This window comes from Symphalangus syndactylus, chromosome 12 (assembly GCF_028878055.3).
Source record: "Symphalangus syndactylus isolate Jambi chromosome 12, NHGRI_mSymSyn1-v2.1_pri, whole genome shotgun sequence".
NCBI lineage: Eukaryota > Metazoa > Chordata > Mammalia > Primates > Hylobatidae > Symphalangus > Symphalangus syndactylus.
This window is the reverse complement of record NC_072441.2, coordinates 125787140-125808466: the sequence shown is the minus strand read 5'-3', so window position 1 is coordinate 125808466 and position 21327 is coordinate 125787140. Positions and strand designations below refer to the sequence as shown.

General features: G+C 44.8%; 2 protein-coding genes and 1 pseudogene across 5 annotated transcripts in view; 2 read left to right on the top strand and 1 right to left on the bottom strand.

Moving 5' to 3' along the window:
* The window catches only part of STX6 (syntaxin 6), a 51026-nt gene extending 39342 nt beyond the window's left edge, over nucleotides 1–11684 (top strand). For all 4 annotated transcript variants that reach the window (XM_055254539.2, XM_063625147.1, XM_063625149.1 and 1 more), the window contains one exon: nucleotides 8074–11684. In XM_055254539.2, coding sequence (XP_055110514.1) covers nucleotides 8074–8150 — 77 coding nt within the window. In that variant the 3' untranslated portion in view covers nucleotides 8151–11684. The remainder of the gene's footprint in view (nucleotides 1–8073) is intronic.
* LOC134734892 (uncharacterized) lies at nucleotides 8389–18854 on the top strand. The gene is made up of 5 exons (XM_063628241.1): nucleotides 8389–8627; nucleotides 9067–9098; nucleotides 15127–15294; nucleotides 15883–15935; nucleotides 16028–18854. Exons 1-5 carry the CDS (start codon nucleotides 8389–8391, stop codon nucleotides 16394–16396), a joined length of 861 nt encoding a protein of 286 aa, XP_063484311.1. The 3' UTR covers nucleotides 16397–18854.
* Nucleotides 18821–20220, bottom strand: LOC129468948 (major histocompatibility complex class I-related gene protein-like; annotated as a pseudogene).
* Nucleotides 20221–21327: the final 1107 nt, after the last annotated feature.

Sequence of the window (21327 nt, the reverse complement as noted above, 5' to 3'; positions counted from 1 at the left end):
CCTTGACCTCCTGAGTAGCTGGGATTACAGGTGCGTGCCACCACGCCCAGCTAATTTTTGTATTTTTAGTAGAGACAGGGTTTCACCATGTTGGCTAGGCTAGTCTCAAACTCCTGACCTCAGGTGATCCACCTGCGTCAGCCTCCCAAAATGCTGAGATTACAGGTGTGAGCCACTGTGCCTGGCTGATCCCTTTCTTATGGCACTTTTGTGTGTGTGTGTGTGATGCCTTAGAATCAGAGAATGGAAGACTTGTATGTGTTAGTCTTTATCTTCTGCTTGTAGCCTTAACTTGGGAAAAGTTAAGACTTTGTGATCCCCCACCATGTTTGGTTTTTTTCCAGTAGAGTAACTTTCTTTGTTTTTTTTTTTTGAGATGGAGCCTCACTCTGTTGCCCAGGCTGGAGTGCAGTGGCGTAATCTCAGCTCACTGCAAGCTCCACCTCCCAGGTTCACACCGTTCTCCTGCCTCAGCCTCCCTAGTAGCTGGGACTACAGGCGCCCGCCATCATGCTCAGCTAATTTTTTGTATTTTTAGTAGAGATGGGGTTTCACCGTGTTAGCCAGGATGGTCTCGATCTCCTGACCTCGTGGTCAATCCGCCTTGGCCTCCCAAAGTGCTGGGATTACATGCGTGAGCCACCGCGCCCGGCCCCGTAGAATAACTTTCTTTAAAGTTACAAAATCCTTCTTTGTTTTACTGGTTTTTTAAGATTTCCTTGCCAAGATAGGGAACTTATTTAAAACAACAGTTAAGCCAGTTACTGTTTCTCCTGAACATTCTTTCATTGATAGAAAAATACCTACTACTTCAGAATAAGATGGCATGTGTGGATCTATTTTAAATTGTTATATTTGAATCAATACTGAAATATTTCAGCAAATTTGCACCAGGATGAGGATGAAGAAACAATTTTCGTAATAGTTACTGTATAAGATATGTTCCAGTGACTCTTTACATGGGAAATAATATATTTTAAATTTTAAAAAATCCAGTATCTCTTCTTTATCTGGTGGAGGTGGCTTGGTGGAAGGAGAAACTGAGATGCTCCTTGATTGAGGTCATCTGAATGTTCCCTGACTGTAGAACACCTCCCTTGTGTTAGAACATCCCCTGTTTCTTGACACCTATTCTTCTGTTGGTTTCCTGCTGTCAGGTACATGTTACAAGGTCTAATAGGTTAGCTTTTTGAGGCAATATTTAAATACATAGGCACATTTACTTTTCAGAAGTTTAACTCATAGGTTACGTAACAGTTCTCTGGGGCTCAGTTTCTTATCTATAAAAATACATTGAGTCCTGCCTCTCCAGGTAATCGTGAGGATTAAATGAAATACCAATAAAGTAGAAGTGCTTAACTGCATTTACCATTTATTTATTGGTACTTAGTAAATGTTTTTAAGAAATTGTAAGGCAACAAAAATTGTAATGGCCCAAAGGCGCAATGGACCTATTACATCCAAAACAAAGAGAAGCTCTTATCTAGAGTCATTTTCTTCTTTCTCTCTAGGGACAAGTATCTTTGCTTCTAGTGGGCTCTTCATTGCCTGAAACTGTGCATATATGGGAAGCAGGCACCAGCTTAGTTCATCTGTCACACATTTAGAGAAAGGTTTGCAAAGTCTTTTCTGATTCCCTCTGTTCTCTCTTCTACCTTCTCCCCTCTACTTAAAAAACAAAACAAAACAAAAGGTGTTTTAATGAAGAATTGTATAACCAGTTTAAACTCCAGGCCTCTCACTCATGTATGTAGTAGTCGCAAAGTCAAGTAGCTACTCCAGCACCAGTTCTGTTTGGGGAAGAGCAAGTGAACAAAGATGCACTGTCTTTGTTTCCCAGCATTCTGGGTATGAATAATTTAGAAAAGTGCTTGCATTGTGAGAAGCGGCCCAGTGTGTATAAATAGCACTGAAGTTTGCTTATGCATTATTCTACTTTTTCCCAAAAGAAAAATTGGGGAAGCAGTGTAATAACTTTGGTTATATTTGTATAAGAAAAAGAGCCAGGAAACAGAGCATTTATCCTGAACGGTGCTTCACTTTTGACAGGTTGCTTGTGTTTTCATTTTAATCTTTGCTTGCTACCCAAAGAAATACTCCCTAAGGACCTCTTCCTGCTTGGTGCTTTCTGCTTCAATTTGACAAACAAGCAATTTGTATTGGTCCTGCTCTCCTCCATAATTTTTGCAGAAGTTCGCTGCTTTGGTATCAAACCTGTGCATAAAGGAAGCCTATGAAGGCACAGCAAAGTGTGATTAAGTAGCCACGGACACACAGGCAGACCATCTCCGCTCCCCGTGGCTGTCTGCTTCATGGGGAGAAACCAACCAGGACTCCACATATACTTTTTTGAATGACCTGAGAGAGACACTAATTGTATTCTACCCACAGAAGTATTTTAAGTAGATACTGAGATTTTTATCCCTGTCACTTTCCAACATTCCATTCATCTTTTCTCTTTAGAGGAGAAAAATATTTTGAGAGAGAGAAAAAACTACCATTGGAGTTCTCTTGTTCCCCTCTGATTTTTTGAGGCAGGTCCTGAGCTTGCAATGCTGCTTAAAACTTTCCTCTTGAGGTCACAAAAGCCCCTGTGGTTAGTACCCATTCCTTCTATGCATGAAGCCTCTGCGGGAAGTGCCGAGAAGTCTGCTGGGGTAACAGCTCCCTGGGGTTACCTAGTTTATGCTTCATAGAGGCAGCTTAGCCGCTTCAGAGGCAAACGGCTTTAAAAGAACATCCTCGGGTTGTGCTGGCTTGTGTGGTATATGCTTCTCCTTGGTGAAAATTCCTACTTAATACAGTTGTGGAAGAGAAGGTGATTGGAGGGTGGTAGGAGGTGTGAGTAGAGGCTGATGGAAAGCCAAAAAATGGAAATCTGGTTCAGTGTTGGAAATCTGGTGCTGAGAATGGCGAGATGCCTGAGGGAAGGGGGTAAACATAGGAGTGTGTGAGGTTGAGGGAGGGGTTGGAGAAGTAATACTTTCTCCGTTTTTGTCCTGAAAGAATCGCAACTAATCATTTTAGCAAAGTGGCTTTAAATTATTATAAGCATTTTAATCTTTTTAAAAAATTAATAAACTATTTTTAGAATAGTTTTAGGTTCCTAGCAAAACTGAGCAGGAAGTACAGAGTTCCCATATATCCCCCTTCCCCCACGCATAACCTCCCTGACTGTTGGCATCCAGTATCACGGTGGTACGTTTGTTAAAATCAGCCTACGCCAACACATCATTAATCATCCACAAAGACCAGTGTTGTTTTTTTTTTTTTTTTTTTTTTTTTTTTGAGACGGAGTCTCGCTCTGTCGCCCAGGCTGGAGTGCAGTGGCATGATCTCGGCTCACTGCAAGCTCCGCCTTCCAGGTTCACGCCATTCTCCTGCCTCAGCATCCCGAGTAGCTGGGACTACAGGCGCCCGCCACCACGCCCGGCTAATTTGTTTGTATTTTTAGTAGAGACGGGGTTTCACTGTGTTAGCCAGGATGGTCTCGTTCTCCTGACCTCGTGATCCGCCCGCCTCGGCCTCCCAGAGTGCTGGGATTACAGGCGTGAGCCACTGCACCTGGCCAAGACCATTGTTTACCTTAGGATTCATTCTTGGTATTGTACATTCTATGGGTTTAAACAAATGTATAAATGACATGTATCCATCATTGTAGCATCACACAGAGCTGTTTCACTGCCCTAAAAAATCCTGTGTTCCACCTGTTTATCCCTCCCTTCCCCCAGCCCCCGAACTACTGATCCTTTGACTGTCTCCATAGTTTTGCTTTTCCAGCATGCATATGGTTGGAATCATATATCACAGATCCTTCTCAGATTGGCTTCTCTCACTTAGCAATGTGCATCTAAGTTTCCACTGTGCTTTTTCATGGCTTGATAGCTTATTTCTGTTTTAACACTGAATAATATTCTATTGTCTGGATGTACCACAGTTTATCCATTTACCTACTGAAGGACATCTTGGTTGCTTCCAAGTTTTGGCAATGATGAATAAAGCTGCTATAAACACCCATGTACAAATTAGCCAGGCGTGGTGGCGTGCGCCTATAACCCCAGCTACTTGGGAGGCTGAGGCAGGAGAATCGCTTGAACCTAGGAGGCAGAGGTTGCAGTGAGCCGAGATCGCACCACTGCACTCTAGCCTGGGTGACAGAGGGAGACTGTCTCAAAAAAAAAAAAAAAAAAAAAAAAAAATGCAGGTTTTTATATGGACATAGTTTTTAAGTTCATTTGGATAAGTAACAAGGCATGTGGTTGCTAAATGGTTATGGTAAGAGTATGTTTGGGTTTTGTAAGAAACTGCCAACCTGTCTTCCAAAGTGGCTGTACCAGTTTGAATTCCCACTAGGAGTTCCTATTGCCCCACATCCTTGCTAGCATGTGGTGTTGTCACTGTTTGGGGTTTTGACCATTCTAATAGATGTGCATTGTTTCTTGTTTTAATTTGCCTTTCCCCAGTGACATCTAATGTTGAACATCTTTTCATATGCTTCCCTGGCAGCTCTTTCATGGGTTTTGTTTTGTTTTGTTTTGTTTTTTGAGACAGAGTCTGACTGTCACCTATGCTAGAGTGCAGAGGTGCCATCTCAGCTCACTGCAACTTCTGCCTTCCAGGCTCAAGTGATTCTCATGCTTCAGCCTCTCAATTAGCTGGGATTACAGGCCTGCGCCACCACACCCAACTAATTTTTGTATTTTTAGTAGAGACAGGGTTTCACCATGTTGGCCAGGCTGGTCTTGAACTCCTAGCCTCAAGTGATCTGCCTGCTGTGGCTTCCCAAAGTGCTGAGATTACAGGTGTGAGCCACTGTGCCCAGCCCCATCTCTTTTTTGATGAGGTGTCTCTTCAGGTCTTTTGCCCATTTTTAAAATCAAGCTGTTTTCATACTGGTGAATTTTAAAAATCCTTTGTATAATACATTCTGGACAACAGTCCTTTATCAGATGAATCTTTTGCAAATATTCTACCCTGGTCTGTGGCTTGTCTTCTCATTCTTTTGACAGTGACTTCCACAGAGCGTAAGTTTTTAATTTTAATGACATCCCAATTTCAATTACTTATTTCATGGATATATAGTGTCTTTGATGTTGTATCTAAAAAGTCATTGCCATACCCAAGGTCATCTAGGTTTTCTCCTGTGTTTTCTTCCAGGAGTTTGATAGTTTTTGCATTTTACATTTAGGTCTGTGGATACATTTTGAGTTAATTTTTGTTAAGGTGTAAAGTCTGCCTCCAGCTTCATTTTTTTTGGCATGGATGTCCAGTTGTTTCAGCACCATTTGTTGAAAAGACTCTCTTTGCTCTGTTGTATTGCACTTACTCTTTTGTGAAAGATCAGTTGACTGTATTTATGTCAGCCTATTTCTGGACTATCTGTTCCATTGATCTGTTTGTCTATTTTCCTAATACTACATTATCCTGATTGATGTTATGGTAAGTCTTATAGTTGTTCCACATTTCTGGAATATTCTGTGCCAGGTTTTTTTTCAGTCTTTTCTTTTTTCAGGTTTCTGTTGACAAATTGTGAAGCTCAGAGATCCTTTCCTTAGCTGTGTTTAGCCTACTAATGAGCCCATCAGGGGCATTCTTCATTTGTGTTAGTCTTTTTGAGCTCTATTTTTTTCGTTTTAGAATTTCCATGTCTCTGCCTACATTATCCATGTGTTCTTGCATGTTGTTTACTTTTTCCATTAAAGCCTGTAGCATATTAATCATAGTTTTAAAATTCCTCTTCTGATAATTCCAACATTCCTGCTGTATCTGACTCTGGTTCCGATGCATATTCAGTTTCTTCCTACTGTTGCTTTTTTCCTTTTAGTGTGCCTTATAACTTTTTGTTGTAAAGTGGACATGATATACTGGGTAAAAGGAACTGTGGTAAATAGACCTTTACCATAGATGGGATGGTGAGGCCGGGGGGTGGCATTTTCTAGTCCTGTGATTAGGTCTTAGCCTCTGGTGAGCCTGTGCCCCTGGCCTGTGAACTTCACTAGTGCTTTGCAGTTTTTCTACTGTTAGGTGGAACTGGATGGCTAGAGAAGACTGGAGTTTCGTATTTTCCTTCCCCCAGGTTAGTTAGACTCTGGTTAGTTTCTTTTGAGAGCAGACTTTGTTTAGAACAGAGTGCTCTGGAGTATTTCATAGTGATTCTTTTTCCCCTCCGCCTGCTGGAAGCATGAGGGGATTTTTCCCAATATTCGCTGAGAACCTGGTCAAGCTCCTGGAGGTAAAACTCTTCGCCTGGGTCCCCTTGGAGTGGTTTTTTTTTTGTTTTTCATCTCAGACTTGTCCACACTGAGCCTTCAGCGACTCATCAATTAAAGTTAAGGTTTTCCTACCGGGACACTGGTTCCAATGGAGTTTGTTGCTTCATGGGTTTCTGCTCTGATAAGCTGTGATTCTCTGTATGCATCTGTAGATTTCTGCAGTTTTAGGGGTAGCAGTTTACCATGTGACCTCACTTCTCTGATGGATCTAAGAAGAGTTTTGCTTTTTCAGTTTGTTCAGCTTTTTACTTGTTATGACAGAGTGATGACTTCTAAGCTTCTTACATACTTGGCTGGAAATTAAAAATTTAACATTTTTAATCAGATGAGAGAATGCCAGCTATAAAAGTTTTCTTGACCATTGAAGTAATAGTTAAACAGGTCAAAGTGTGACCTGCAGTAGGCCAACTCTGCCTTCCCTAGACCTTTGGAACAGTCCTACCTGACAACAACGAGTGATGGACCTGGGGTCTTTGTCCTGCTCAGAGTTAATGAGTTTCTAGTATGTCTGAGGTAGACCAAGGTGATCACCACTTAGAAGGTACTTGCTTTACTTATAATTTGGTGGCAGTTCTCTTGTCCAGTTCTAAGACTTTGATATCCATAATATTTAAAATAATTTTAAGTACATGTTTTGCCTTGTGGAGAGTTTAGCAGTTTATTTTCATAGATTGAGATCTTTTTGCAATGTGATTCTCAATGACTATAGTGTGCTAAAATCAGTGGGCTTTCAAAGAAGCTTTAGTGAATCAGTATGTCTTTATATTTCTATTTAAATGGAACTCTTATTCCTAGTGGTTGAACTGCATTTTCATAGGCTAGTGAATTCTGTTATCAGTCGGGCCCTTTGTGAAAGATGTCAAAACTCATCAGTGGAAAGACTGCTCATTTTTTCTACATGTCCCCAAATTAAGGAAGCATCCAGATGTTGACAGCATCCTCTGTGCCCTAGGTTTGGGCACTGCACAGTGTGTGTATGACAGGGTTGTGTTGTTTAATTCCCACAACAGCCCTGCGGGGCAGCTGTTGTAGAGTTGGGACCACAGGATTGTGAGCTGCAGCAGGGCTCCCCCAGGGCCTGTCTGGGCCCTTCTGTCTCACAGGGCCTCCCTGCTCTCAGCCATTTGGATGGACTCTAGTCACGTTGTTTCCTGTGCTTGCTGTTCCAAATTGTTGGTAGGGCAGAAAGTTTCAGAAAAAACATTCCACTTTCATTTACAGAGGAGCTGTATAAGGTACTTTAACACAGTTACTAGTTAAGTAATCTTACTTGACTAGGCGTGGTGCGAAATTAATTATGCTGTCTCACTGGAGCTTGCTTTTTCAGCTGTTTATTTCCTGAAGTGACCAGCGGTAGCTTTCATCTCCTTTCCCTCCTCCCGTTGTGCTCATTGAGAAAAGAATGTGATTATTGTTTAATTAAATGACTTGACTTTTGTGGGAGATTAAAGCAGGCAGGCTTTGACCTGTAACACCATTGCCAACACCTTTTTTGAGGATATGCTAACTACCAGCAGAAAGCTAAGATCCGCAGATTTTAATTAAAGACTTGAGACACAAAGCATGTAATTATTACGAGACATTTTCAGGGGACTGGCAAAGTTGTGACTACATGCGAAGTGCAGGCCAAGAACAGAGCAGCATTAGAGTATCAGGCACCTAGGCAAGTGTAAGATCATCGCCCCGTCATTTGCACGTTCTGCCCCTTTTCTGCTTCAAAGGGTGCCATAAATTCCATGTAACTGTATCTTGGGGAACGTGGAGTCCCTGTGAGAGCTAATCCCCATGTCCTGCCTTCCAGATCGGCGCCAGTGGTGTGCCATAGCCATCCTCTTTGCAGTCCTGTTGGTTGTGCTCATCCTCTTCTTAGTGCTGTGACAGCGGGGCCTCTGGGTGCGAGTTCCTCCTGCATATGAACCGAGGGGAGGAGGAGAAGCTGAGCACGTGTGACATTGCCATCTACTCACATTCCTATCCTGGAAACATACTGCTGCACTGACTTTTCTCCGTGTGACCCCACAATTGACATGGCTCCTCCATCCCAGCGCTGGAAGGGCAAGTAGGAAGAGGAAATAGATGTCTGCACTCCTGGTTGCAGCTGGACAACAGAAGCCCCATGCCACCTGTCCAGTTCAGTGGAGAACTGGCTGCTGCCTTGCCTTCCGGGACCTTGTTTGCTGCGGAGGGACTCACAGACTCCACTGGTATTTTGCTGTTGCTCATTCCATGCATCTTTGGCAGCTCTTTTCTTCTGCTTAGACCCTTCCCCATGCTCAGACAGTGTGCCGCTGTCCCACCTAAAGAAACCTGTCAGGAATGCGAGCTTCTGGGTATGTTTCGTTTCCCATTGCTGTAGCATTTCTTAGCCCCTGAGAGCTGATGATGACTGAGGACAGAAGGCTCAGAAACAGTTTGTGACAGAAAATGCAGTGTTTCATTTTTCAGGGATAAATGCTAAGATAAAATTGCTTTTCCAGGTCATTTTTTTGTGGTGAGAATAACTAATGGAAAATAATGAAACACCGTGGGGTTTGGGGGTGCTAACAACTTGTGGCTTTAACTGACAGGAGCAATTAAAAAGAGCAAGAGGGCTCTGCATTGGCATAGCTTAGGGAAGGGTTAATGATGTCACCAGAGGTCAGCCCTTGATCCTTGCCGACTTGATGTTGCTGTACCAGGGCTTCCTCCCCAGAGGTGCAGCTTGCGTTTTGAGGGTGATTGCTATGTATGTTGTTGCTAAACAGCTCAGTAACACACTTGAATGAATTTGGATACCAGATTGTCCTGGTTACAGTTCTTTTACTCATAGGGCACTCTACATTGGGGGTTGGGGTTGGGAGTGGTTAGTACATTTGTTACATTTATTCAGAAACATAATGACATAAAAGGTTAGCTCTGGGCCAGACTTCTCTTACTCTGTGGGTAATGGCAAGGATGTGTAGGTAAACTTAGTTCTTTTTTTTCCCTAAGATGACAACTTGATTTTATCATCTGCAGTCAAATAACTGAGCCAATCCAAATTTAAATGATAGATGCTTTAATTGAGTTTAAGTAGCTGAAACTGCTGAGACACTAAACTTTAAGCTTCTGATGACTTTTTAAAATGCCTCAAATGTGCACATGTATATAGGATATTTTTATAACTTCCCTGATGAATAATCTGATATTAAAGTAGTATTTGGACCCAGAGCCAGAACTCGGTGGTGGAGGCTGCTGGTCTCTCCTCACCACCTTCTTTTGCACTTGGAAAGAACAGCAACATCTGGATAGAGTTCTAGCTTTGACTTCTCATTTCCTTGTCTTTTTGGGTGCATTCCTCAGCACACTTTTTTTTTTAACCTTTTGTTTTGTTTTATTTGTATTTCATGTGGTTTTATTTGGGGGTTTTGTTTTTTTCACCCTTTTTTGTGATTTGCAATGATGTGCTTGCCCAGCTAACTTTTGAATTGCACTTTTTAATAAATATTCTTAATTTTTGAAGAAGGATATTTTATCTCATTTGAGATCATGGTAGGTTAAGAAAATATGCCTGTTGATGAAAGCTAAAAGCAAATTCGTGAAACTGAAAGGGTGATTGACATCCATGTTTACACTCCGCTCTAATGTTTGATATATAAATAAGTTATTTTCAAATTAGGAAAAAAAAAGTGAGTATTACAAAGGGCTTCAGATGTTTAGAGTACTGGGTTATTTATGTTTTACAAAGTTTGAATCTTCTGTAAACTAAGGGGATGATCCTTAGATTTGCATTAAAATATATAAGTCTTTTAAAGTAAATGTGGACCTTGTCTAAGTACTGTAATCCACACAACACATTATAAGAAGCAAACCAGCATCTTAAGGAATTATAAAATTACCCTGTTTAAAAGCCATGCTATTGTTCTGCTATTACCAGATTTATTGTGCCACACAAAAGGATCATGTGTGTCAGCAGGGGCCGTTTGGAACAAACCTAGTCATTAATGAGTAAGATACTCCTGTTAGTTCAGGGATCAAGTTTTATGACCCAGAGGCTTAATGATGTTTGGATATATTTCAAATCGACGTGCTTACCTCACTCATTTAAATTATTTTCTAAATAGTGGCCATTGTAGACCTGACTCAGGCTGAAGCTAAATAGAGAACAATTTAGAAAGTTAACTAAAAATACAGGACATTCTCCCCGTAGGGCCACCATGCCCTTCTGCCTCTGGCTGACTTGATCCTGTGTCTGATCCCATTGCACCCTGACTGGGCAGTCCCTACAGAACCAGTGTTAATTTGAAGGGCCTCCACTCAGGCTCCAAATGTGGCAGCCAAAGAGAACAATCCAGGGAACCTACATTTATTTTTAAGGACAAATATTTCCCCCCTCAGTGATCCTAATGTTCAGGGCCTTAGAGGGAACCCAGGTGGTCTCTTTATCCTGTGTCCTAGAATGGGAGAGTAAGTAGACAGTGGTGATAACCCCACACTACTTATAAGTGCATCTTTATAGTATTTGGAGCTTTCTTTTCCCTTTAGCCTTCTGTACCTAGTACCATATTCCAGTTTTAAAGAACTGGCAGAATGTGATGGATAACAGAGAAAGAGCTCAATTTATGTTTATTGGAAGAACATTTTACTTAAATGATTTGAGGGGTGGGAGGGAATGAACTATTGAGTTTGCCAGAGTGAAAATCCATCTGAAAAACTCAACTACCTTTAGTTTTTAGTCCTAATTTTCAGTCTTGTCTCTGCGGACTGTGAAGAATCACAATGCTCTGTATGCCCTGGACTGTGTGGCAAATGCAGGTTGCAGCGTGTGTGTTACATGAGGATCTTCCACAATTTCAGAATGCACGCCAGAGCTGAAGGGGGAAACTTGGTAACTTGCCCATTATTCTCTGCTTTTAGCCAGAGTTAAACAGACTGATGGGTCTGGTAGCCAACAACTTGGCAACTTCCACTCCTTCTCACCTCGTGAGATTAAGGGCTGTGAAAAGAAATCTAGTCTAACTCCAACAGAAATCTGTCTCTGTTAAGTGTTTTACCTTCTGTAAGTAGAGATGCTAGAGCCAAGATTTTTCTTTTGGTAATTTCCCTGTCTATAAAGTGAGACCAGAGGGATATCTGTTCCCTGTTACCTTTTTGGAGAATTCATAACATTTGAAGATCAAAAAATTGAATGATAAATATGAATGGCTTTTCAATTCTGTGGACTTTGTACCGTTTGGCTTCACCTTGTACTGCAAGATGAATTTGTAAACAAAACAAAATTGGACTGTCTGGAAAGCTAAAGTTCTAAAATATGGAATGTACTGCCTCTAATTTTTCTTTGTCTTCCTCTAACTGGCATTTTTTTCTCTCCCAGGTTTCTTAAGAATAATGTTTTTTAAAGGAGGCTTTTTGCCCATCAAGAATAAAAAGAAATAAAACCAAAGGGTTACTGGACTTAAGCCCCCGCAGTCACTGTGCGCCATCCCTGAGCAAAGTCCACCCCTGAGGACAGTGCCCCTGCCCCAGTGACAGGCCTTGCTCCTCACAGGGCCTTTGCTTCTGGTTAAAGGGACGTTTCGTTACTGGCTGGCCTGAATAGGGGGTGGTCTTTCTTTTCTTTCTCTCCTTTTTTTTTTTTTTTTTTTGATTAAAAAATAAAACCAAACCAGAATTTATTGAAAGCAGGTACCTTTCAGTAGCTCCGATTGGAGTAACTCAGCTTAGAGATACTGTTACTCAGGACAACAGTATGTACAAAAGTCTCCAGAAAAGGAAAATAAAACAACCTGACAAGAATTCGACTTGAAAAGGACTGAATGACTAGAATGATCGTATTGCAGAATAACACAAAATGCAACAAAGAGCCACCCAAGCCTGAGGGTAAGAACTCTGCTTCCCAGATTCTTGGGTCATAGCCCATGACTTCTTGGGGTACAGAGGCTGGCTTCAGCACGAGGATCTCACTACTAACTGCATGTAACTCATCCATGCCTTGGGCAGAGGCTAAACACACAGAACGAGGCCACCAGACAGGGTACACATGAATCCATGAGAGCGGTGCTCTCTGTAGAGTCTATAGACCTGGCAGGGACCATGGATAGCTTAGAGGTACTTACTCTGCAGACCCTAGACTGGCCCGGCGTGGTGGCTCATGCCTGTAATCCCAGCACTTTGGGAGGCCGAGGCGGGCAGATCACGAGGTCAGGAGATTGAGACCATCCTGGCTAACACGGTGAAACCCCGTCTCTACTAAAAATACAAAAAATTAGCCGGGCGTGGTGGTGGGCGCCTGTAGTCCCAGCTACTCGGGAGGCTGAGGCAGGAGAATGGCGTGAACCCGGGAGGCGGAGCTTGCAGTGAGCCGAGATCGCGTCACTGCACTCCAGCCTGGGAGACAGAGCCAGACTCCGTCTCAAAAAAAAAAAAAGACCCTAGACTGATCTAAGCCCTACAGTTCCCTTATCCAAATTCCCACTAACTAGTGAGAGAGAGGGACAAGACTTGGAAGCTGCCTCCGAGCCAATTTTTGGTCTACAGTAAATAAGAATAAACGTAAAACACCATTCCACAGGCCAGCTTCAAAAGAACTAGTGTGCAAAGAAGGGGAGAGATCCCAAAGCCCCATTTAGTAACCCCCACCGAAGGAGGGGGATGGGTGTGGGTAGTGAGATGGCCTGTTCTGCTGCTGTGGGCACCCCTGTGACCTGTCCTGCTCTGCCATCCGGCCTTGATTCGTACGGTTCCTCCCCGCTTCCTAGATGTGCACTCTTATGGCCCAGAGCTCTCACCTTTCTAAGCCTGAGCCTCCCAGCCTCCAGCATACACAGAGTAGAAATGCCAGATCCTGAGGGTTCTCTGAGGAGGGTGAGGTGGCAGTTTTTCTGAGAACCTGGGGTCCTTCCATGCCATGTCAGTTGTAGGTGGGGCAGGCCAAAGAGGATGCTGAGTTACAGGAGGCAGAGAGCAGTCGGTCAAAGAGCAGGGAGGAGAATATAGCTGGGAAAATGATGAGAAGTTTCCATTGCATGGACTCAGCAGGCAATTTGTGGGGTCACCTCAGTTATGAGGCGTGAACAGCAAAGCTTTAAAACTGATGTGAGAACAGTGTGTCTCCCTTTTTCCAAATTCCCCAGAGGAACACTACTCCCTGCTCTAGAACTTCACATCAAAGAAACAATACACCTGATGGGAAGAAGTCTTTTCAGGACTCCAGAAGTGCCCATTGGAGGCCCATCAGAACAAGTCTGGCTGCTTCTCGTTTTTGGGTCCACAGATTTGGGCAAGATGGCTAGAGGGCTGGAGGTTTCCCAAAGCTTCTAGATGCAGTTGTGCAAAATCAGTCCTCCACAAATCACTGGCCCTTAGTAGTATGCTCGTTCCACCACCACCCACTGGCAGTGAGGAAGATCTTTTTGCTGTCAGAGAGGGCTGCCATTCACTAACATACCATAAATCTGTTCCCTGGCTGCTGGAGTGCACAGGCCAGGGGGTCTTGAAGATCCTCAGGTCAAACTTGAGTGTCAGGCCTGCAGTTGGTTTCACCGTAGATAACCCTTGTTGCCCTACAGCTGGGGTAACTGTTACTGTGTCTTGACCTTTTGCTCTTCCTGTTCCTTGTCTGAACTGTGTTCCCTTCTTGGATAAAGGACAACTTTTATGTTTATTTTCTTCGTCCACTGTCATGTCTCCCACTTGCACAGGAGTCACACCTTATCTGTGGTTTCACTTTCTGAGGTTTCAGAAATGGGTTGCACCGGAAAGCACTGAGCCTGTACTAAGATTTCAGCAAGGAAGTCCCTATGTATATAAGGGAAGAAACAGTTTATCTAGTCAGTACAATCTGTGGTTTCAAGTATCCACTGTGGGTCTTGGAATGTATCCCTGCAAAAAGGCGGTGGGGCAGGGAGTACTTCTGTGTACTTCAAAACATGTGCACGATGAAAACATAGTGTTACCTGTCAATCTGAAAACAAAATCGCCATGACTTCTGGGCACTGTAGTCCTACCTGTGGACTGGCTGCCTGACTGTGGAGCGTCCTTGTATTGGACATTGAGGGACTGTCTAAGATGGCGACTTCTCATTTGGCAGCCTGTGGTAGCTGAGTTTGAATTTGGTGGCGGCCGTCCCATGTTAGGGTAGCCATAGAACTGCTCGCTGTCAGCCAGAGCAGCAAGCACAGTTTCACTTGACTCATTTTACACCTGTTGTCTCCACCCAAGCACCATGGCTCCAGTTAGGAAGGGCAACCTTCAGGTGGCCAAGAACAACTCGTTACGGAGCCAGAAGCTGACCTCCTTTCTTAAGGATTTCAGCTGTGAAGTGCAAATACTATGGAAGCCAATTCAGTCAGGCAGAACCTCTCCCAGAAGATTGATAAGCTGCATGACCAGGCCACTCAGCGGCTTCCTGAGGCACAGTGTGACACGAACTGGTAATGCACAGACTGTGCATTCGTAGCTGTTTCGTGAGTAATATGCAGAGTGCGTTTCTTGGGTATTTTAAAGTATGTGAGAGGGTTGTTTCAGCAGCTGATGGGATGCCAAATGTTTGACTTTTTATTATTCCAGCCCTTCAGATTTCCCCAGAATTGTCACCTTCTAGAGCGTGTGTCTTCCCAGTGTGTTCTGGGAATTCTCTATACTACTGTCGTGTTACTCAGAAAACAATAGAGCTTTCAGTCAGTTCAGGTAACCTTAGAATCTGCACTGATGCCTCAGAAAGGAAGAAAGGCCAGGACAGCTTCGGCTTGGGTGGCAGTCTTATTTCTCCCTTGGTTTCACTTCCTTTTCCATTTTTTGTGGCTTCCCATTTCATCTTGTAGCCTCCTCTCATAGGCTGTTCCCCCCTCCCCCCACTCCATTCTTCCCACTCTCTGGCCCCTGTTTGTGTCCTCAGAGGTCTGGCTGCTGCCACTGCACCTGCCTCGGACCCAGTGTCACCTCGCCAGGGTTTCAGCCAGCCTGGCCTTCCAGCTGCCACCCAGCAGCTCAGCAACTCAGAACCTTCTGGCCCAGACCTTCACACCCAACTCCCACCCAGGGGCAAATGCAGAAGCCTCTGCTGGTGCAGCCAACACGGAGTAGGGGAAAAGGGGAGAGGAAAAGCAGCAGCTTTCTGTGCTTCCCAGCTCAGGGCATTGGTAAGAGTGGGTGGAATTTGGCATTCTGCTTCTACCATTTTGAATGAATTGGCCTATTCTTTTATACCATCACCCCTCCCTTCCAAATCATTCATTCTGGTGTGCAGCCCATTTCTGTCTATTTTCTAATGATACGACCAGAGCCACCATGTAAGCTTGTGCCCTGCACAAGGATAGATACCCCCAGGATAGATACCCCACTGGGGGACAAATGGGATCAAAATCCATTCTGTGTTCTGCTGGCCAAGCCGGGTGACCTGGCCTGGGCTGGTGTCCTCCCAGAAGAAGGGTTCATTTTTCCAGTTTGCACACATGTGCTATTTGTGGTTAGCTGAGGCCCTGCTCATGTCTTCGGTTGGTTCACAAACCAGAAACAGAACAAATGGCCAGAGATTAGTGTTGTAATCAAACTAGATTTACAACCAAGGCACGCTGAGTGGCATTATGGGTTTTATCCTGCTGCATGGCAAGCCGCTCATGCACGGGCTGTGCTCAGTGTCCTTTTTCCTCAGCCATGCCAGCCATGGGGAAGCAGGAAGGGAGCTTGTTGGAGAAGGCGGCCTCTGTGAGAGCCTTGGTGCATTACCCTGAAGCCACAGTTTGGGGCTTCTCCCTCAGCAGGGGTCCCCACAGTCTGGGTGTTTTCAGAAATCTTAGGTCCAAGGGACCCCCAATTTTTTTTTGTTTGTTTTTTTGTTTTCGAGGTTGAGTCTCACTCTGTCGCCCAGGCTGGAGTGCAATGGTGCAATCTTGGCTCGCTGCAACCTCCACCTCCCGGGCTCAAGTGATACTTGTGCTTCAGCCTTCTCCCTAGTAGCTGGGACTACAGGTGCATGCCACCAAGCCCGGCTAATTTTTGTATTTTTAGTAGAGACGAGGTTTTACCATGTTGGCCAGGCTGGTCTCAAACTCCTGATCTCAAGTGATCCACCCGCCTCAGCCTCCCAAAGTGCTGGGATTATAGGTGTGAGCCACCGTGCCCAGCTGATGGGACCCCAAATCTTATGTCCAGACCCCAGGATCTGAACTCATATTTAACTACAGAAAGGCATCAGCATCTCCCCTCTGGTTGAACTTGACCTTCTTACTGAGAACCAGCCAGGCAGGCATCAGAAGCCTCAGGCTCCAGAGGAGAAGCTGGTGGGCAAATAGATCAGGAGCAAGTGCTTTCACCATCAGGGATGAAAGTTGAAGGCCAAGAACACTTCCTTGTCCTGTGGTGCAGGGGTTGGGATGGAGGGGTGAGTCTTATAAATGGAAGAGAACTAAGTGTTGTGATTTAAAGGAAGAACATTTGCCCCCTGCCCCCAAATGCTCCCAAACCCTCCAAAATTCCACAGATTCCTTTGGCTTAACTCCTGTCACAGAGGTAAGCTAAGGTAGTCAGTCTCACTGTAGTTGCGGTGAATTCATTTAATGATCTTGGTTTCCTAACTGCTAGATAATCCACTGGAGCCAAAGGAGTTTTGGTGGATTGAGGGAGCCTGCAGAGGTTGGGTAGGGGTGTGTTAGGAGTTGAATTGTTTTCCCCAAAAAATTCATGTTGAAGTTGTAACCCCCAGTACCTCAGAATGTGGCCTTCTTTGGAAATAGGGTTGTTGATTTACTTTGGGAAGGTGAGGTCATCCTGCAGTAGTAGGGTGGGCCCCTAATCCAGTATGACTGATGGCCTCATGAAGAGGGAACAGAGCCCTACAGTTTACACAGTGCTTTTGTGCACATTTTTCCTATCCATTTCTGTGGGGCAGGCATTATCATACCTGTTGATTTTACTCAACTTTATTGCTTTTTTGGCCTACCATCTGTTAGCCTCACTTTTTCTAACAACAGGAACCCCTTCTGCAAAGCACACAACATATTTTGGAAAGTTACCCTACCCCATTCCAACATGTGCTTGTGTTGAGAGGTACCAGTCTTAATCCTCCTGCCCAGCCCTAGCCTAAAAAAGTGTGTATGCTGGTTAGGCTCTCCCCGTCAGCCCCCAGCTAATCTCATCTCTGCCCTTCCATGCCCCAGGAGGCCATACGCATCAGATTGCACTTCCAGAGCCCCAGCCTCTGATTGGGTTTGGCCACTGCGATGAGCATCCTCAAAAAAGACCAGAGAGCTGGAGGAGTGAGAGGTTGGGGCTTCATTCCCGAACCCACCTCACTGCAGTCCCACCAGGAGCCACGGTCACAGCTCTCACAAGGAGCATCCTCTGCCAGGGTAGCAGCTCTTGCCGGACTATGATAACAATATTCTCTTTTACCCTTCAGCTCTGGTGGAGGTAATGGCTTCCCTCTGTCACACGTCTCTGGACACTTCACCATCCCATACTGGTTTCCTCAGTTCTGATTATTCTCTTACAGATGCTGTCTTTGTTGAATTCATTTAAACCATATTGAGTGTACCATTTAGTTCTTGCCAGGGCTTTTAGCTATGGCTTGTCTTAGAGGCTTATCGTGATGGTCACAGTGATTAGGCCCAGAGGTGCCACATGATCCAACGCACGTCAGAGTCCTCCTGTGACTTCCTTTTCCTTTTAGTAACCAGAGCTGGGAGAGAGACGCCCATTCTTACGGAGTGGTGAAGCAATGGAGGATATGAGCTTTGTGCTGGCAGCCACGTCCCTACCTCATGGATAAAATCATTCACATCTTGGTTTTGATCTCTCGGGTCCCCACACCGCCCTGATTCCCACCTTTAAAATAGCATCCCACTTTGTGCTTGAGCCGGTTTACATAGGCTTCTGTTACCTGCAACCATTAAGAGAGAGTTTTTCAGCTAGTGAACAGGAGAGTTGAAGCTCAGACTCCAGTCATCTGCCTCCAAAGCCTGTACTTTTAGCAGATGCTCCATATTCATAACTGTGGCCAGACACCTCCCCTGCTGTTGGCCACAGCTGAGAAAATCCCTCCTACTCCTGTGAGGAAAGGCACCTGAGTCTGGGTGTTTCCCATAGCATGATACAGGGGTAATTCATTTTGAATAATAAGATCATACACAAAAAGTTCTGTATTAACTAAAAGTTGACCAGTTGAATCGTATCTTTAAGGTATAAGAAGAGCTCTTTGCTGGAAGGAATCTTGTCATTAATCCTTTAGTAAAGCAGAGACCCTCTGTCTGTCCTGTTAAATCCAGATTGTCACTCCTACTGGTGGTGTGTGAGCCCTTTGTTAACTAAACAATTTATAAGAATTGCTCCACCTCCCAAAGAATTTCCCAACTTATTGACGGAATGGAAGAATTTGCCTCAATGGATCCCCAAAAACAAGGTGCCCTTGGAGGTACTCCACTCTGTCAAGACAAGGGGAACTGTCAAATCTTGTCAAGATGCCGCTCAAAAGTAACCAGAGAAAGTTCACGGGGGGCTCTAGCCGTGAGATCACTACAGGCCAACTAAAGAGATGGCTTCAGGATAGGGTGGATGTAACCTAGATTAGAGGAGTTATGTACAGAAACAATTGTTCAGGCAATGCAGGAACAAGGCCTCCTCTCTTCACCTGTTCTTTGTCGGGTGTCTTTCCCATATTCCAGGAATCTCTTTAGCCAGGCAATACATTCTTCTTCCAGCCAATTCTTTTGATATTGCAACTCATGCTGATTGGCCTCCCATGCCCTCTTGATGGTGTGAGCCACATTATCTACAAGCCAGCCAGGAGAGAGTGTCTTTATTGAAGATCAGGAAATCCTGCCCGTCATATGCATACTGCAGAAATCCTGTGGTGCTTCCATCCTCCAGCAGCTCACAGCCAATCATTCTTGGTAAGTGTGACCCTGGAACACACACGCAAGCCCAAAGGGGTCCACACAGGGACAGAGGTGGGCTCTCAAGTGCTGGGAGCAGGGGCATGGCTGGAAGCATCCTTTGATCTACATTACGTCACCCCACAGGCCTGTGTGGCATCGCTGAGTCCCCAGGAGGTCCCTCTTTCGGAAGCCCACCTGACAGCAGGGTTGTTCTTTAAATTTTTTTGTTCAAATAGCTTTAGGGATACAAGTAGTTTTTGATTGCATGGATGAATTGTGTAGTGGTGAACTCTGGGCTTTTAGTGTATCTGTCACCCGAATCGTGTATGTTGTACTCAGTAGGTGGTTTTTTTTACCCCTCACCCACCTTCCACCCTTCCCCTTCCTGAGTCACCAGTGTCCATTATACCACTCTGACAACAGGTATTTGCGAAGTACCTACTGCATGCCAAAGGAGTGCAATAATTCCCTTCTTGGGGAGTTATCCTGTAATGGGAATGATTGATTGATAAACTGTGGCTATTTGAGTGCAGTGGAGGAGGGAGAGAGATGCAGGAGCCAGAAATATCCCTGGGAAAGTTAATGTCAATATGCATAAGCAAGTCACTAGGCCTGGCTACAAGGAAGTGAGACACAGAATGGGCAAATTTACAATGGGAAAGGAGATGGGGATATGGAGAAGGGGGATGTGGCAGAGGATAAAGGGCTCCTGGGGGAGAGAGGGACAGTCCAGAAGACGCACAGGCAGATGGGACGCTCTGAACTCCACCAACCGGATTTCCCAGGTTTTGCCAAAAGCCACAGCAGGTGCAAGTCAGCATTGCTCATTGGAGGTCAGCCTAGGGGCCTCTGCGGGGTTGGGGAAGCTTCCATCTCTGCCGCATGTGTACCTGAGTGATTGTAGTGCCTCTGCAGGCGCTTTAGTTCCACCTTGAATGTCTGCTGCCAGCCCCTCAGCAGCTGAGTGCCCCTCTCCCAGTGATCAGGCGCGAGGTTCTCTGCCATCCATGGGGCCCGCGGCTCCTTCTGCCGAGTGACACTGTCATACGTGGTGATAGGGTGCGAGTCCACATACCCAACTGAAATAAATTCAGGGACCCCATGGCCAGGATCTGAAATGCCCAGGCCAAAATATCTCAGAGAGTGCGTCCCTGGGAAGGAGGCAAAGAAGGAAGACGTGTAGGGTCCCAGATGATCCAGATCCTTCCACTGCATTCATTTAGCCCCACACGAGTGCTCCCTACTCAGCTGTACCCAGGCCTCCAGGCCCCAGCTGCCATTTCCTCTTACAGAACCACAGAACCCAGGAACAGGGGCCTGGACAGGACTTTAGAGCTCCAGCCCAGTGACTTGGAGCCTTTCTCGTTCAGGTTTGCAAATGCAGGATGGAATTTTATAGGTAATCTCAACTCATAAGCAAAGTACAGAGCAAGCTCGTCCAACCCATGGCCCAGGACGGCTTGGAATGCAGCCAACACAAAATTTGTAAACATTCTTAAAACATGAGTTTTTTTTGTGATTTTTTTTTTTTAAGCTCATCAGCTATTGTTAGTGTATTTTATGTGTGGCCCATGACAGTTCTTCCAGTGTGGCCCAGGAAAGCCAAAAGATTGGACACCCCTGGTATAGAGTGCTGCTCTGGTTGTAGGGGGAACGGAGAAGACACAGGGGGAGCTGTCCCTACGGGAGCCCTCGGGAACTCTGAGGTCTTGAAAACCCTGATAATCCAGCCCTCTTGTTTTACCAAAGAAGTCTGTGGGTGGATAAATGAGGACCCCCCACTCCACTTCTGTGTGCACGTGTGAGCACACACACATAAGCACATGCACATATACACCAGGTCGGTCAGAACGAGATCCCTGTTAGGATTCAGGCCTAAGTGGGCAGGTAGCTTCTATAGTGTGGAGATGTTGGACAAAGGGATGATTCATGTTCTGAGTGGGAACGTGTGAGATTTCTTCATGCTACCCAGAACAGTGCGCAATTTAAAACTTATGAATTGTGTATTTCTGGAATTTTCTACTTAAATTTTTGGAATGCAGTTGACCACCAGTAGCTGAAACTGTGGAAAGTGACAGCAAGGATAAGGGGCTACTACTGTCCATACATTGTGGAATGGTTAGATCTAGCTTCCTAACAACTGCATTACCTCACATCATTCGCATAGAGATGATTTTTTTTTTTTTTTTTTGAGATGGAGTCTCTGTCACCCAGACTGGAGTGCA